The sequence below is a fragment of the Electrona antarctica genome (assembly GCF_951216825.1).
Source record: "Electrona antarctica genome assembly, chromosome: 8".
Taxonomy (NCBI): Eukaryota; Metazoa; Chordata; class Actinopteri; order Myctophiformes; family Myctophidae; genus Electrona; species Electrona antarctica.
This window is the reverse complement of record NC_136789.1, coordinates 17,842,132-17,860,932: the sequence shown is the minus strand read 5'-3', so window position 1 is coordinate 17,860,932 and position 18,801 is coordinate 17,842,132. Positions and strand designations below refer to the sequence as shown.

Sequence of the window (18,801 nt, the reverse complement as noted above, 5' to 3'; positions counted from 1 at the left end):
AACATCATTAAACATGACGTCCCGTTTAGTACGCGAAACAAACATTTAAAAAGTCCATAGACTTGGCTGCCACATGGTGTAATTTCCTAAAACCAGATGTTGGAAAAAGAAATAATAGAGGAATAATGTCAGCCTACAAAGACAGACACACCACAACTGTTAGCAGGAGGATGCTGTGCGCCTCGTATCCTGACAGGAAAATAACCTCACCGCTATTAGCTGTAAGTTATACAGTTGTTTTGGTTCCGGACGTCAAGCTTTATTTGGCCCAGTCCTTCCTGTGGCCTGCCACTTCATGGTGTGTGTGTGTGTGTGTGTGTGTGTGTGTGTGTGTGTGTGTGTGTGTGTGTGTGTGTGTGTGTGTGTGTGCACGTGCGTGCGCGCGTGCGTGCGTGCGTGCGTGCGTGCGCGCGCGCGCGCGTACGTGCGTGCGCGCGCGTATGTCGGTCCCAGGAAGCTGAGGCGTTTAACAGGGAAACAGCATGTTACGATACGACATGATTAATGCTTTTAATTTGGAGGAGAGAGAGAGAGAGAGAGAGAGAGAGAGAGAGAGACCTACACATGGGTGTGATACACTATTAAAATCCTCAGTTCTCAGTGATGGAATAGTGGTGAAAGAAGTACTAAGAAGTTTATCTTGAGTAAATGTAGCAATACTACACTAGGCAGAAACCTCCATTATCTCCATATTTTTTACTTTGTGTGTATTTATGGAAATGAACTTACTTGATCACACTATACACTACAGCGTCACACAATATTCATCTTGAATATTTACCAAATCATTTGTCTTTTCCTGTTTTATATCTTTTAGTCGTTTGTTGTACTTGATGTTATTGTCTGACTTAAATATTTCCAAAAACTCCCATAATAATGAGCTGATCTGAAATGATCTACAAGCTCGACACGCAATGTGTTCTGAGTTTGTAGATCTGCTACTTTAGCTATTTTTTAATTTGAATCCTGAAAAGTAACACTTTGGGAAATACAGTGTAATTTGCACCCGACAGAGACGATATACAATATTTAAAATACTCTGTATAGGAAAATACCTGCATATCTTGTTTTGCTTGAGTAAAAGTACAAAGCTTGGTATCAAAACCGCTCCCCCAAAACAAATAAACTACAAAAAGCTAAAGTAGATAAATTCTTCTTTTTCAGAAGCTAAAAAGGATTGTCTAAATATTTTTGAAAATCTACAAGCTTGTATCATCGTCGTCAAAAAATTGCTTAATTGGTTCATGTGTTTTGTAATAATAATGTAAATAATATACAAAGTAACCAATGTTTTCAAATAATTGTAATGGAGTAAAAAGTACAATATTTGCCTCTGAGATAGTGGAGTAGAAGTAATAGTATTGAACATTGGACACTCCAGTAAAGTAAAAATTCCTGAAAGGTGTACTTAAGTACAATAATGTAAATGTACATTGTGAGCTTGTAGATAGACTATTTTTGCTGAATGTTTCACCCATAATGTGGATACTGCATGGGGTTCAAAGGACCACTTCACCACTTTTCAACCTATCTTCATATAATTGGTCCTAATGTTCATGATAAAATAGCACAATTTTTTGTCTGTGTCTCATAGGAGAGCTGTTGTCAGTTCAGAAACCCGTCCACCAGTGACATCATCGATGGGGAATGCAAGCTAATAGAAACTGAAGGCTTTCTATTCCTGAAGTTATCATATTATGGAAGCAAAGGTTCTTGCGATAATACAAATCTAAATATTAAAAAAAAAAAAAAAAAAAAGTCTGCCTAACGATGATGTCAAAAACTGGGTTAATCTCCAATGTGACCACCTAATTATCTTGGCTGTCGGGCAGAAACCTATAGCATGTCCACGGTTCAACTTAATGTTTTGTTTCCCTACTTCAGGGGTATTCAACTAGATTAGGCCGGGAGCCACAACTGTAGAATAATTGTGTTTGGGGGGCCGCACTTTGCACACACACAGAACATTTGTGGGTTCTCAAAATGCATGTTGTGCTCAAAAACGAAGACTTATTGCGAACGCAGTGATTGCGAATGCAGTGAGCACTAACTATAGAAGCTGGCCGAAACTGTCTGTCTGTCTGTCTGTGTGTGTGTGTGTGTCATGCTGTAACACCACCGGCCCACCACCAGAGGGCGCAGCTGTATCACACACAAAACACACACACGCGCACACAAAAAACTTAACTTAAAAAAAACTTAACTTAAAAAAAAACTTAAAAAGAAAAAGAAAGAAAAAAGTACGTAATTTATTCTAATTGTTGTTATTGCAGTTTACGAGCAGCGTTCGCTTCCCGCGTTCACGCGTCTTACTTGTGTATATATAATACAGTTGTGCACAGTACTGAGCAGGATAATATGTCTATACATGTATATGCTATTTTAGAATAGATGTAGACGTAGACCTATATTTGACAGTGCATAACGAGTGTCAACAAGCACCATGCTGGACGGACACACACACACACACACACACACACACACACACACACACACACACACACCCCTGCCCTCTGCAGTGCGCTAGTTTCAAGTGACTGGAGCCTGTCTCATTTCTCTCCAAAAGCCTTTGAAGATGATGGAATATGATTAAGGATTACTGTCATTATGGTAATCTCACACTTCAGATTGCACACACCATAGCCTACCTGTAACTTTCATTAGCCCTCACAAAAAGAAATTGGCCGGCGGGCCGCCAGTTGAATACCCCTGAGGCAGTGTCACATTAAAGTAGTGAAAATAGCAGACACTTTTTTTTAAATCTAGTTTGAAAATATTTGTTATCAGTTAGATTCTTTGTGTATTGCATTTTGGCATTTTGTAGGTCTGCCCCTCCCCTTTTCCCTCTACACCAAATATCTTCGCTGAAAACAATCACAGCTTGTACATGTAGTGCGTGCGTGCGTGTGTTTCATTTAAACCTCACCCAAAGAGTAACGACACAAGACCGTGGTATATTTAACAATATATATTTCCATTGTCAATGTACATTCCATTTCGACATAAGCTTTCTTCACAAACAAAAGTTGGCATCTAAATAAATACTATATAAAATAGAACTTCAAAATAAATATATCTATAAAGGGAACCTTTTATATGTGAGATTTTTTTTCCTTTTGTTATATCTAAACAAAAAACAAAACGAAAATAAAAACAAAAAGAGCACAGATGTCTTTTTTTCATAACCCCCCCTTCCCCCAACATTGACATTGCAAAGGCAAAGAGGACTGGAGTTGCATTAGCAAGCTGTTTTTGACGACTCCTGGCAGCATTTGTACGCCACAATGGCCCCCCTTGAGAGCATTGACCTATATGGGAAGGATCGTAAGTGCAGTAATACTGTATTACATGAATACATGTAATAAAAACCAACGTTATTTTAAATGTGGGGGCTAATAGGCAATGGGTTAAGCCTAATTCATACTTCGCCGTACGGAGGTGAGCTTGTAGATTCGAGTGACACCACCATACGATGGAGTATTTATTAAGAGTTATTACTGAGAGTAGTAACGCGGTATTATAGCCACAATACTATTCCCGGGTTTACTTCATATAGGCTACATTTAGCTACTAATGAAACAGAAGACCATTGTGGCGTTTGGTGGCGCTGAGACATCTCTCTCAAGAGCTTTGAAAAGTAAAAAAAAAAGAAGAAAAAAAAACGTGCCCAGATACTGCACACAGAGAGGAAGGGTGTAAAAGTCACAGCATTCTAGCGAAAACAAAACAAAATAAAAGACAGAAAGGTTCGCAGTCACTGACTTGTCACTGTTGGTGATTATTCCGTATACCTTTTTACAGGTTAGCTAGCGAGCACATGGCATGAGTATAAAGCTAATATGACACTTTGAAGAGTGAGGGGAGAAGACACACAGGGAAATGTAGAAAAAATAAAAGGGGGAAAAAAGCCAAATGGAATAGAACAGTGGTTCTCAAAGCGGGGGTCCAGGGACCCTCAGGGTTCCTTGACACAGGGTCTAAATGGACCCTTACAGGTCAAAACAGAACCAAATGGATCCTTTACAGGTTCATTTGGTTCCATTTGTACACTCTCAGAGTTATGGGCGGCCTTGGAATTGAAAACTTTGAGAAGCACTGGAATACAGCTTAGAGAGAGAGAGAGAGAGAGAGAGAGAGAGAGAGAGAGAGAGACCCCTCCCCAATTATGTGGCATGACACGTTTATGCGCAGCAGCTGGGTTTGTCAATCAAGGCCTGGGGGTATTTGTTGGAAAACTTTTAGGGAGTAAAAGGGGGGAGAGAGAGAGAGAGAGAGAGAGAGCTGAGACGGACAGTGAGTAGTAACAGCAGGAAATGGGCTGATCCGGATAGGGGCAGATTGTGTTCCCTGTGTGGATTCAATGAGTCCACACAGCCTCTCTCTCTGCTCGGGGAGGAACCAGGGGAGTTCAGCTTAGTCCTCTTGACTGCTAATGAGCCACGGAGAGCATAAACCAGTGGCCCTCAAACTATTATTATTATTTTTGTTTAATTTCAGGGACTCCCCATATCTCTGAGAGTGCACAAATGGAACCGAATCCATTCGGTTACAGACCTGTAAAAGTGTCCATTTGGAACCGCCTCAAGGAACCCCGAGGGTCCCAGGGACCCCACTTTGAGAACCACTGGCATAAACAGTAGGATAGCTTCTCCTGTTCCATTTCTTTTGTGTTTTTATTTTTATTGCCGGGCACACATTTTTCTAAATCAAGTGCTTGTGATAGAAAGACGTGTCTTTTCTTTTTTGTTTCTGTTTTTGTTTTATATTTCTCTTTCAGCCCACTCTGACTCACAACCTAAAAAAAAAGGAAAAAAAGAAAGAAAAAAAAAGAAACATTTCTTTTATTATTTCTTACCCTCAAAATATATATCTAATATATTTCTCTATATATTTTTGTACTGAATTGTAGTTATAATGTACCATGCAATCGTTCAAGGACATTTAAAAGTCTCTTCTAAAGAACACAAATGTTGTGAAACTATTTACAGCAAATAACATTTCACCTGCATAGCTCTATTTCTAAATATATTGTCAAAACATTTGCAATTTTTGCCCCCCTCCCTAAAATTGCGCTTTTCGCCTAGTCACACAATCCCCATTTTGGCACCTTTCTCTCAGACTGGATTGCTAATTTTTGAAAATATTGCCTTATACATTCAAGACTATGGACAGTGTTTTTCTGTTTTTGTTTGATAACAGCTTTGTGCAACAAGACATGTACAGGTTATGAGCGAGTTAAGAGGCCCCCCGGTGTATGTTAAGGGCCCCGCCGTGAAGGAAAAGGCGTTATGTTATGAGCAACAAAGACAGGCTCCCTTTATGCCAAATGAAAAAGGCCAACTGAATTTAAAAAGGCAGTAGCAGTACAGTGCCTTAAAGAACCAACTGCAACCAGCTCCATTTGGCAAAAGTGCATAACAACTGTGCTCACCGGCGAGAGTGAAGACGAGCTCTATGCTAGCTTCCTTTGGCAAAGTCCGAAAAACGTCATGCAAGCCACAAAAATAGTCTTTGAGAATAAAAGATATACCATCTAGCTAACAAAATGCAGCTACGTGTATGCAGCATGTTTTAGTTTGACGAGGACATTGGTGCACGTGTGTGCGTGCGTGCGTGCGTGTGTAGACTAAATGTAGTCTACACCAGTGGTTCTCAACCTTTTCGGGAACAGGGCACGCTGAAGCTTCCACGGTCCACCCCACCCATCTGACCACTTACATGTTATTTAGTAGGTTAGTAGGTTTCATTTTAATGATCGGTCCATAGATTGTCAATGGAATTAACATAGCCTAGTATACTTTTAAATTCTTATGTATTGGTATTACTTTTTAATGTCCTATCACCCTTCCCGGGCCAACAAGTTGAGAACCACCGGTCTATACACCAACATAAGGGTAAAACTAAACAAAGTGGTGGCGGTTAATACTGTGCTTTAGTCCATCCTTTAAGGGGTTTGCGTCGTCTTATATAAAGGTTGTGCAAGTGGCAGGTTTTATTTTGAACTAAGGCTGGCTAGATACATACACGACGATGACGACGACGACAACAACTTTACGTGTGCCTTCTCTCTCTCTCTCTCTCTCTCTCATTCACTCACTCTCCCTCTCTCTCTCTCAAGCTTATACTCAACCTCTCCGGAAAGAAAAAACAACGCTATTTTCTGGCCATTTTGTCTCTCACTTAGCTTACTCGTTTTAAATTATTAACTATTGCCTTGTTGCCGTTGAATGTTTCTTTGCCTGCTTTGTGCAAAGAGGAAGTTAGGGCTGGGCGATATGCTTCAAAATCAAATATCACGATACATTTTGACCAAATACCTCGATATTGATATTTGTGATATCACATATCAATTATCTTTTTTTTTTTTTACTTTCTCACATTTTTGCAAATAGCAAAGATGACTATTTCTGTATTTAAGTATACAATAAGGCTTATAAGTGACTAAAAACAAGGAAAAGATAACACTACATCAAGGTATTACGATATCCACAATCTGAGGTGATATCTAGTCCTGTATCACAATATCGATATATTTTCAATATATCGCCCAGCCCTAGAGGAAGTCGACCAGGCTTTTTAGGCAGTTTTTGAGACCGACACGCTATAGGCTAAAGTTCTATTCAAGGTTACTGTAACAGTCCCTGAGAAGATTGGGTGTACTTTTTTTTTTACTTTGTTTTTTTGTGTTTTAGTTTTGTGTGTGTGTGTGTGTGTGTGTGTGTGTGTGTGTGTGTGTGTGTGTGTGTGTGTGTGTGTGTGTGTGTGTGTGTGTGTGTGTGTGTGTGTGTGTGTGTGTGTATGTGTGTGTGTGTGTGTGTGTGTTTGTTTAATCTCTACAACACATCAACTTCTAGCACGGTGGGTAACCATTAGACTAGAGCATGCAGGTCATGGCATGCATTGCGTCCGAGGTGGCCGGAGAACGTTTAACAGCATTCAAAAATCTGGTGATTCCGAATAAGGACGCAGACCTAAGAAAGTGACAGCCTCTCTTTCTCACTTGCAGCATGAAACATCTCCACTTGCTCGCATCGGTGAGAATTAACGACCGCGAACGCCGCCGCTCCGAAGCCACATATACCTGCATCAGTGCGGAGACCGGGACGGCGAGATGGTAAAACCATGTGAGTGATGGCGAGCCAGTATCGCCAAAGCTATGCAACGCGAGGGAAAGACTGGCGACACTCGCAAGAGCGGTGATCATCGTAATAGAGGAGAGAGTTGAGTGGTTAAGTGGTACTTTGGACTCTCACAGCAGCCTGGCCTAAAGTCACTGTGTCGCTAATCACCTGTTTGCTTGCTTGCTAACGGGAGGGGCGAGGTGGGCGGGGGACACTGGCCTGTGCTTTTGGGGCGGCCGTGGCCCTAGGTGGGAAGGTGGGGGTACATACATCTCTCCAACATGTACAGTAATAACTTCTATGTTGTCCGAGGAGGGGGGGACGGTGGTCAGCAAGATTCTAAGCTAAGTTAAGTTAACGAGGGGGACGGTGGTCAGCAAGATTCTAAGTTAAGTTAACGTGATGAAATAAGCTGGGGGAAATTCAGAGCAGCAGAAAAAGGGACAATGACTTCGTGCCTTCAGCCATTTTCTTTCTTTTTTTTGAATACCACAAAAACACCAGTCCCACATTTCAGTCTCTACTTCTCCTTCTTGTGTCGACTTGTTCTTGAAAAAATTAAATAAAATAAGAAAATAAAAACAAAAAGAAATCTCTGAGTGGCTGTTAAGTCATTTCCAAACCGATTGGCCAACCAACCAGACGCCGCCTTTCGGATTCCCGGTTCCCATTCCCGTCATCCACCTTTCCCGACGTAGCAGGTGAAGGTACGAGCCATTTAAGTACCTTTGTGTTTTTCTTTAAGTTCAATTGTTCCAGCAGATTACGTGTGTGTGGTGTGTGCGTGCGTGTGTGTGTATGGGTGGGGCGAATAGTTTAAAGTCTTGGATTGTCCTATCCAAACAAAGCGAGCGAGTACTGTAATCGTCCATGGTGTCGTGCGTCTTGAAAACACAAAAGGCCACAGAGGCCGAGGTCCACCATCATCACGAGCCCTGCTGCTGCTGCTTCTCCGTAGTGTCCTGTGCCTTGCTCTCCACGCCCCCTCCTCCTCCTCCTCCACTTTTGCACCCGGCGCCCACGGCGGCCGCCTGCTTGCAGCGGCAGCCGGGCCGGCGGGCATTGTCGTAGCACCGCTGTCCCAGCTTAGCCAGGCCGGTGGCCGGCAGGTAGCAGAGCAGGCAGGGCAGCACGGCGGACAGCGCCGCCATGAAGGACCAGCGGGCGCAGCAGTTGTTGGAGGAGCAGGAGCACGGTCGGTCGGCGCACGAGCCCTCGTCGTCCTCGTCCTCGGTGGTGCAGTGGTAGAAGACGCCACGCACCAGGCACATGCACGTGGCGGCGTCCACCAGGCTCCGCGCCGAGCACAGGCACTCCTGGTTGCACACCCAGCACGACGGCAGCGCGCGCGGCAGCGTGCACTCCGTGCAGCGGCACTTGCCGCAGCGCTCGCAGCACAGCGCCAGGTGCTTCTTCTCGGCCGGCGAGGAAGGGATCGGCAGCGCCGAGACCTGCTGCGGTTGGCCGCCGCAGACACCAACTACTCCCCCGACTCCTCCTCCTCCCCCCGCAGTCGCGTTCGAGGCCTTGAGGTCCAGAGACTTGGACGACGTAGAGCAGATGGAGGAGGACGAGGAGGCGGTCGTGAGGACTTTGGGGTCGTCGGCGCTGGAGGAGGGGGGCACCGCCGCGAAGCAGCCCAAGGTCCTGGGGGGCGCCGTGCTGCCCTGGTGCGGGTGATGGTGGTGGGGGTGATGGTGGGGGTGCGCGGCGTGGTGGGGGTCCAGCGTCGGGGTGGGCGCGGCGTGGTCCAGCAGCCTCTGGTCGGACGAGGTGCTGCTGCTGCTGCTGATGGAGCTGGGGCGCCCCGAGAAGGAGATCCACGGGTGGGTGGTGGCATCCTGGCGTCCGTGCTGCTGGTGGTTGTGGTGGTGGTTGTGGTTGGCCCCCAGGAACGCCCCCCCGGACGGATCCTGCTGCTGCTGCTGGCTCTGGCTCTGGCCGAGCCACGTGATCGCACGGCGCGAGCCGCCGGCGCCGTTCTTCTGGCTGCCGGGGGGCTGCTGGGAGACGAGACGACCATGGTTATTATTGTTAACGAAAACTAACGAAATAAAAGATTTTTGTTAACTGAACAAAATAAGAACTAGATTACTACAGTAATTTTTGGTCCAACAGTAACTGAATATATATATATATATATTATATATATATATATATTTGAAATGGTATGTTTTGTTGAGTGTTTATTACACTGCACCTGACAAATAACTCAAAGTATGAGAAAACTAAAACTAACACTAAAACTAATAAAAACTAAAACAAAACGAAAAAAACTAAACTAAAACTAAGCGTTTCTTCTGAATTAGAAGAAAAATAGAACTAAAACTTAAAACTCAAATGAAAAGTCCCCCAAACTCCTCTAACCTTGGAGACGACGGCGGGGCTGTCGATGTAGTCGTTCTCCACGTGGGACGAGCGCATCTGGTCGATGGGGTAGATGGTGAGTGGGTGCTGCAGCCGTCCGTACGGGACCTGGCTGTCCAGCAGCGGCTGATGGGAGATGAGGGAGCTGGACACTCCCGGGATGTGGTGCGGGACCCTGGACTCCATGTGGGGGCTGAGGGGACGCTGCGTACAGCAGCACTCTGTCTGCACGCGCTTAATGCAGCATCTTACTGAAACACACACACAGATAGATAGAACACATACATTATGAGAATTGTGCTTTAATTGAATTTCCTTTGTCATTTTTTTTCAGGATATCTTTATAAAGCGTAGGATAGGAGGAGAAGGGTGACTTATTGCGACCGCAGGTCGCAGTTAACTATGGAATCTAGCATTTCCCGTCAGCGTGTGTGTTGGTTGGTTGGTCACCCCAGGCAAGCCCCCCAGGTCATCATGACAACAGCCCCCTGGTCACCCTAGGGAAGCCCCCAGGTGCCCAGGTCATCGTGACATCATCAGGGATGGATATATAGTAAATGCGACCTGCTATCGCAGTTAAGCCCATAGCCTAGATCCCTGATGTCAATAGTCAATATTGGCCAGCAAATCATCTGACCTCAAACCTCAAACCCTTAGATCTCCATATATGGATATATGTCAGAACCTGTTCTGACATTCCATATGTTGATCCTTCCCCATCCATCCTCTTCGATGTCTCACTTTTGACAAGCCTGCCCCAAAGTTATTATTGCAGCCGCACCCGGCAGCCGGCGAAAACTAGAGTTCAGGCCGAAAATGAAGGCCCGGCCCTACCTGGGTCCTCATAAAACCCTGTACACTCAAGAGAATGTCCCACTCTTAGAACTCCATATACTGTATGGAGCTGACCTATTCTGACATTCCATATGTTGATCTGACCTCATCAAACTCTGTACACTCAAGACATGCTCCTTATATGGGACGTACAGAATTCATTCCATGTTGATCTGACCCCCCATGCCAAAGCGCCAGCGCTCGCCCAGCAGTCTGCCGTCAACGAGGCGGATGCGTGCACTCAACCTCGAGGTCGCTTCTCTTGCTTATCTTACTGGTAGATTAACTGTATTCATAGATGAACTGTAAATTCAAGTTAAATCTGGTTGTATTATTTATGAGTTGCTGGCTGGCTATACACTGGAATGCTTTTTTATTTTTATTTTGCTATTATCTTATTGATGTGTCTGATAATCGCATGTCAAGAAATTGTCTGGACACGGAAATAAAATATTAATTCATTCACAGGCACAAACAGAGACAGCTGTGAGCGCTCAAACTTTTGTTCAAACTTTTTTTTCAAGTTGTTTTTTTACACGGGACGCTGGGGGACGGCACATTAAATTCTTCGGTGTTGAAGCTGCAATCCGGAAATAACTTGAATGAATCACATTTTTCTTTTAGGCTAGTGGTTTCACAGACATTTTAATTTCAAGAACCCCCGTAACCCCCACACAATAGCAAATGACACTGATCATCATCCTTCTTCAAACTCATGCCATCTGGACGAAGATATAGGACTTAGAAATGGGGAAAAGTTTGTTTTAGTAGGAGTTTTGTCCCCTCAGCCATTGCGAAACAAACTTCCTCACTGATAGGATAGGACCGTTTTTGTGCTGGGATTTCATGCAACTGGTGTTATGTTCTTTCTTTGTTATGTTATGTTGTTCTGTTGGAACAGACTGTGAAAAGGAATATCCCTAAGGGGACAATAAAGACAATTATTTTTGTATTATTATTATTATTATGACTCAGAGTTGCAGGCGTGTAAGGGTCCATTTGGAACGATATAGCGGCTATATGTGATAGGCTAGAACTAGCACATGTGCTGTGGTTGGAGAGGTGGACTCTCATACTCTTCCATTGAGAAGTTCTGATCCTAGTTAAAACACCTACATGGTTGTTAAGTAGTACTGCATGCCCGCAGCTCATAAATGCCATATCTCTACCCTGGCCAAGTGTGGATGTCATCCTGCAAGCCTGGTACACGTTTAATCACATTACAAAATGTATAAATTACCACTGTGGCTTTTACCATATGCATTGAACCGGCAAAGATGATTCAACTTTGGGGGGTTGAACCCATTAAAACCGGGAAAGAAAACTGTGTAATTTTAGATTTTAGCGTTGGCTATTCAAAAATAGCACAAGCTGTGAGCTTGTACATCTGCTATTTTTGAACATTTTTGGAAAAAACCTTGAAAATGTTTTGGGGGTCCTTCCTTGGCACGAAAACGTGCGAGAACAACTGATTTATAAGGCATTTTGTAGAAACGTATACCCTCAGGTCGTAATGGGTTAAAAAATAAAGGGGAAGTAGAGAAGGATATAGTTGATCTACATTAGCATTTTGGGGAAAAGCTAAGAAAAAAGAAGGGGGGAGGGGGGGACATTGTCAATCATGTCATTGTGACAGAATGGATATGTGGAGGAGGATGGAGTGTGGAAACTGTTCCCATCTGTCCTGACTAATCACTTCAGGCTTCAACCAGTGGTGGAAAAAGTACTCACATGTTTTACTTAAGTAAAAGTATCAATACTGTAAAATGTAGAAATACTCTGTTAAAAGTAAGACTCCGGAATTAAAAAGTACAAAAAGGTATCAAAATGTACTTAAAGTACCAAAAGTAAAAGTACTCATTATGCAGAATGTCTCATTTCAAGTTTTCAAGTGTATACAAATCTTTTGAAAATAGCTGATCTACAAGCTTGTGTGCTTGTAGATTGGCTATTTTCAAATGGGTGAAATGTATATAGGGCTGTAGTGGTTAATGTAGGCCTGTTTTGCAATCAAAATCAAAATCCAACTAAAGTTTACAAGTAATTAGTAAAAGTACAATATTTGCCTCTGAGATATAGTGGAGTAGAAGACAAAAGTATTGGAAATTGTAATTACTCAAGTAAAGTACAAATACCATAAGTAAATGTACTTAGTTACTTTACACACACCACTGTTAATCACTTCAGGCTTCAACCGAGTTGGGACGAGGCCTCGCTGAACTCCAAACCTCTGTTTTTAATGAGCCATCATGCATGACATGTCTCGTAATGACAAGTCTCTGGCTTGTGTTTATCACATCGCTGTGCTGTCAGGTCACGTGGGAAACCTTGTATGTCCAAAGATCCTTCCTTTTCTGTTGTTTTAAACCCTTTAAGACCTGAGGCCGATTCTACAAAATGTCTTCTAAATCCTAACAGTTTTCTGAAAAAACATAATTGTTATATTGGTGATTCTCGAACTTTTTTGTGTCAAGGACTCCCAAAATATGTATTTGGCCGCGGACCCCCAGAAACGAGTTAGTTACCGGTAAAAATGTTCACTTAAAAATATATATATTTAAAAAGATTCACAATTCTTCACAATGTTTTAAGTATAAAATAATGGACCCACTTTGAGGACCAATGTTGCTATATAAGATCTAAAATGACACAGATGCTTTCACGGTTTTAACGGGTCATAATAGTGAAAATAGCCGACCCACAACCTCACAACGCATAGCAGAGCGTTTCTGAGCATGCTATTTTCGCTATACTTTTGTGCGACACTTTTGGATGATGAAGTGTAAATTTACGGGAGAAAACAAAAGGTAGCCTACTTTACTTTATTTGGACATTACATATGAATGCAACGTAAATACACCGAATTTATTAGCAAAGATGCTAATTTACATCTGCAGTCCCCACACAAAACAAAACAGGACAGACAGTGGAATACATTACATTAGCAAACAAAGCTTGGAACATCATGCAAAACAAACAAACAAAAAACAAATAACATGGAGATACGAGGTTTCTTTCCGACAACAACGACATGCAAATTGGCTTTTTTGTTTTGTTTTACATTTGTTCTACCCAGAAGGTATGGTTAACATCCTCTATTCGACATCTGTCTTCTTGCTTTGATTGACCAATGATTAGCTCAGATTACCACATTAACACTAAAAGTAGAATTGTCGCCCTGATAACTTCCTTCTGCTTTGACAGTCGGTATAAACCAGTAGTCTATAGTTTTCAAACTGTTTCGTGTCAAGGACCCCCAAATTGATTGTATTTGGCCACAGACCCTCCATCTGAAAATGTTTTGTGCCAGTGACCCCCAGAAGAGAAGATTTTGTTGTTGTTTTTTGGTATCAACATTTTCCAATACTTTCAAGATTTATTTTTTATATTCCAAAATAGCAGATGTACAAGCTTGTAGAATGTAGAATAGCCAACGTATAAAAGGATGAAGTGGTTAAAATGATTGAGATGCTATATTAACAATGTTACCCCTGAGGGTCCCCGGACCCCACTTTGAGCACCACCGGTATAAACAAATCAATCATCACCGACACAGACCAGAACATTTCCACATCAACACCTTAAAGACCCCCCCCTCCCTTTCTCCCTCTATGCAAAACTCTTTGCTGAACACACAGCAGATTTACAATGCCGCATACGTGTGAGCTTGTTAAATCTGCTATTTTACACAGAATCTTTACACAAGAATATAGGGATGCTATAGGTTATTTTGGTTAACCACATGATTTATGCTTTGTTGAACGACAAATGTCAAATAGCTATATTTCCTTTCGGAATATATGTTTGCCTATTTTGACATGCATGCCCAAAATAGAGATGCAAAGGTTAACGTGTTAAGGAGTCATTAACGTGTCATTTTAGATTTCTGCATTGGCTATTCAAAAATAGCAGATCTATAAGTTGCAAGCTTGCACAAATAGCAGATCTATGCAAGCTGCGAGTTTGCACAAATAGCAGATCTAAACACTGCGAGCTTGCACAAATAGCAGATCTATAGCCTACAAGCTCAGAGTTTGAACAAATAGCAGATCTACAAGCTGCGAACTTGCACATCTGCTATTTTTGAACATTTTTGAAAAATCTTTGTGTGATAACTACTGATTTAGAAAAGTAATTCGTAGAATCTGCCTCAGGTCTTAATGGGTTAAAGCTGAATGAATACTACACCCTGCAGCAGGATGGTAATGCTAATCCACAAGTGTCATGAGATATACGTAATAGTATAACCAATCAGCATCATGAGATAGACATAATAGTATAGCCAATCAGCATCATGAGATACACATAATAGTATAGCCAATCAGCATCATGAGATAGACGTAATAGTATAGCCAATCAGCATCATAAGATAGACGTAATAGTATAGCCAATCAGCATCATAAGATAGACGTAATAGTATAGCCAATCAGCATCATAAGATAGACGTAATAGTATAGCCAATCAGCATCATAAGATAGACGTAATAGTATAGCCAAATCAGCATCATGAGATAGACATATAGCCCAAATCAGCATCATGAGATAGACATTATATCCTAAATCTATCCCAAATCAGCGGCATATGATAGACATTATATCCTAAATCTATCCCAAATCAGCGGCATATGATAGACATTATATATCCTAAATCTATCCCAAATCAGCAGCATGTGATATATCTCCCAAATCAGCATCATTCGATAGACATAATAATGATATAGCCCAAATCAGCATCATGCGATACTTGCGATAGACATAGCCCAAATCAGGGTGTGCATTACACCCAAATATGACACGTTTGTCAAGTGCAAATATAGAAAACTATAACATATAGGTTCAAAATAACACGCATGCACGCGCATGAACACACGCATGCACTCTCTCTCTCTCTCAACACATACGTTCAGGGACTCCATGAAATGTCAGATGATCCATGAAGTATGGTGATGTTTTAGACTGAATACCAAGAGGTTTTGTTTTTTTTCCAGAGCTCTCCTCCATTCTAACTTTGACATTAGAACAATAGCAGGCTCCTTTCTAAAGAGCCGGGAGCACCAGAGTGCAGGACTTGCATGCAAAAAACCACTCCGACATGCAAAACAAGGCAAAGAACTTGCAGGGAAAGCAGTGGGAATGATACAAGACACATTCTGCACTTCTGGGGAGGCTGTGGCCTAGAAATATGTGCTGTAGCAAAAGTATAGTGAATAATAACATTCCATATACTAGGAAGCATGTTGGGTAATAATTTCTTCATTATATGGACTTTTTAATTATTTACAAAGACCTAACAGACACAGTAGGTCATTTAACAGTTTGAAAAGATGCCAAGGAAAGAGTTATTTTGTAGAGATAGCCAGGCATTATTGGCTGACATGTCCTACACTACACAAGCCAGTGTATAGGCCTATCTATACACTACATGAAATAAAACGAAATTAACTCTGAAGATTTTACCGCAGAAAACAAAACATGGCTAACTAATAAGATGTCCATTGAATTTGAACCATTATCATTGGTGTAACCCATGGTGTAGCCACCACCACAGCCATTCTTGTGTGCGACTATACTATAGTCGGTACGGTTTAGGCCTATAGCCTACACAACATTCTCGACAATACGGAAATTAAGGTCTGGAATCTATAAAAAGGACGAAACGAACACCAATGCTTGTAGGCATACACTGCTAGCTCGAGCACGGTGCACCCGAATTTAACTAAAATGTGGCATATTTATAATTTTATAGGCCATATTTATATGGTCTTGAGAGACAATTTGTTTTTAGACCTAATTCTACGCCTTCATTTTCAAATCCGCCTGCATAGTAGCCTAGCCCTAGCATATGAATCCCTATATTTTTCCTGCAGACTTGCGGAGAGAAAAGCCCGATTGAGAAACCTGTTGCGACATTGCAGCTGGCACCGAAACAAATGGCTTGTGGTCATCAAATCTAGACCATTAGAAATGAGCTCCGGCCGGAACTGTGCGCGTGCGCGCGACGCGTGCGCGTCCCTCCCTTCAATGGCCCTGCTAGATGTGAACGGACTGAGTCATAAAAACCGGAGGCAGGCGGCGGCGCGCACGCACGCACGCACACACACACACACACACACACACACACACACACACACACACACACACACACACACACACACGGGTCGACATAGTACTGAATAATAAAAGGCTTATAACAGGGACATGTGGGCCATATAGTGTGCATAATAAATGTATATAGGCCTAACACTAGCCTCACGACCTTGCAGGCGTAAATGCAAAGGCTAAAATTATGCAATTTAGATAGCATATATGTATAGACATAGCATTATATTGTTGGCCGATCGTTTCATTGCAGACAGACATTCGTTAGACGGTCATTAGATTCTTAGCTTAGCCTACTTATATGATCCTTGACGACTATTTATATGTAGGCTATTGCGTTGTTCTTGCTTAATGTAGCCTAAATCACTCTGGATTAAGAGCGTCTGCTATAAATGCCTAAATTATAAATTGTAACATTTACACAAAATGGACCAGTGAACAAGCAATTAGCAGCATATAGGCTATAGCCTATACGCAGACTTACAAACGGAACATAAATAAAATAGGCTCCTCATGTGGGCGTCGTATGACACGATGCATCTGAATGATAGCAGTGCCAGTAATAGGCTATAGTCTATATTCCTATTTTATATTGATCTGATAAGAAAGCCCGTTTGTAAAAGAACAGATAGCTTAACCCTAGCTGCGATGGTTATGGCTTGATTGTGCGTACAATAACGCTTTAAATTATTCTGTCTTATAAAGACAGCATCGCTCGCCGTAAACAGCAGATCGTGATGCTTGTAGGCATATAGAAAGGCAAGCAGAGCAAGCAGGCAAGCAGAGCCCTGCACAGAGCACCTGATGTGTCCTATCATAATGAACATGGCGTGCCAGCCTGAGCCTACAGCGCTGCAGTCACAGACAGCTCCCTGCTTTATGTGAATGGAGGGGGGAGAGAGAGAGAGGGAGAGAGAGAGATGATGATGATACAACACGGTGGATCCCTACCGATTACCGAACACAAACACCATTCCGTTGCTTTATGTCATCGCAACGGGACCCTCTCCCCCCCCTCTAAACCGTAACTATAGGCTATGTGTGTGTGTGTGTGTGTGTGTGTGATCGATTAAAAGGGTCTGCTTTAATCGAATCGGTATAGTAGGCCTATTATGTAGGCTATTCTCTTCGATCCGGATCGTGCCGTTCTAGAAAACACGATGGGTTTTTTTCCCACCAGCTTCGCTTCGGTGGAAATCTGTAGTTAAATATTGACTCAAAGTGCAAAACACGGGTCGGGAACAGCTTGTTGCAAAAGAACCCGTCCGTCCGTCCATGTGTGTGTGTATGTGTGTGTGTGCTTGCCGCGCGCGTACGTGCGCGAGTTTGTGTGTGCGCGTACAGCGCTGAATCTGTTCGGCGCTGCTTGCTTGCTGCGATGTATAGGCTGAGGCTCAGTAAATCCGGGCGAATCCAAAGAAACAGGTTTGTCTGTCTGTCTGCGGTGCAACACGGACACAACATTATATCACGGTTAATAAGACGTCACCGTAGGGAAAGGAAAGACAAATCCAAGTTTGATCACTTACTTTTTTCACACTGGGAAATCTCATTTCTTCGCCGCGCAACGACGACCGCACATTAAGCCTTGTGAGTTTATATATTCCCCCACAAAAAAAATCCAAGTGGAAAAGGCGTTTAACATCCAAATGGGGGCGAAAATGTCAAACAAAAAGCAACCGAAAGGGGCACTCGATTCGCGGAGCGACTTTTTGTTCCTATTCCACTCTCCGTTGTGCGTAAACGGGGCTCTGCTTCGCTCTGCTCGCTCGCTGCGGTGCTGAGAGACTCGGAGAGACGCGAGGCTTTTTGGACACGATGGTGATGTTGCAACGGCGACCGAGCTGGAAATGAGTTTTTATGAATGGGAGGGTAAAGTCGACGTCCTCACTGCGCAGATGCCTGGACACGATTTCTCTCTTTTTTTTGTGAATGGGGAGGAGGAGGCCAGAGCGAACTGCTCTCTGGGCTAGAATGCTGCGAGGGGGGAGGAGGGGGGTCCATTTTATGAATGGGAAGGACTCCGAGTGACATTGCGCAAGCGCGATGCCGACATTTTTTTCCCCTTTTCTTTTTTTATGAATGGAAGGAGGTCGAGAGAGAGAGAGAGAGAGAGAGGGGAGAGGGGTTTTCGTCACAAGGGCAATGTCAGGCCGGATTACATGAATGAAGTCTCCTCGTCATCGTCTGTAATGTGTGCGTTTCTCACGCCAATGAATCCACTTCGTTCATTTTATTTAGGTTTATGCGCGCGCTCACTATATCACTCACTCACGTTTGTGATTTGTGAGGCTGACTGTTAGTGTTTATCTTCTTATTCCTTACAACACTGACATTTAGCTATAGGCTAACACAGACAGACAGACTGACTGTTGGTTACA

The 18,801-nt window shown here is 42.9% G+C and overlaps 1 protein-coding gene across 1 annotated transcript; it reads right to left on the bottom strand.

The window, feature by feature from the left end:
- Positions 1-6,707: 6,707 nt before the first annotated feature.
- spry4 (sprouty homolog 4) lies at positions 6,708-18,169 on the bottom strand. The gene is made up of 3 exons (XM_079508892.1): positions 17,950-18,169; positions 9,489-9,739; positions 6,708-9,124 (listed from the first exon to the last, which is right to left on the bottom strand). The coding sequence occupies exons 2-3, from the start codon at positions 9,672-9,674 to the stop codon at positions 8,048-8,050; spliced, it is 1,263 nt and encodes a 420-aa protein (XP_079365018.1). The 5' UTR covers positions 9,675-9,739; positions 17,950-18,169; the 3' UTR covers positions 6,708-8,047.
- Positions 18,170-18,801: the final 632 nt, after the last annotated feature.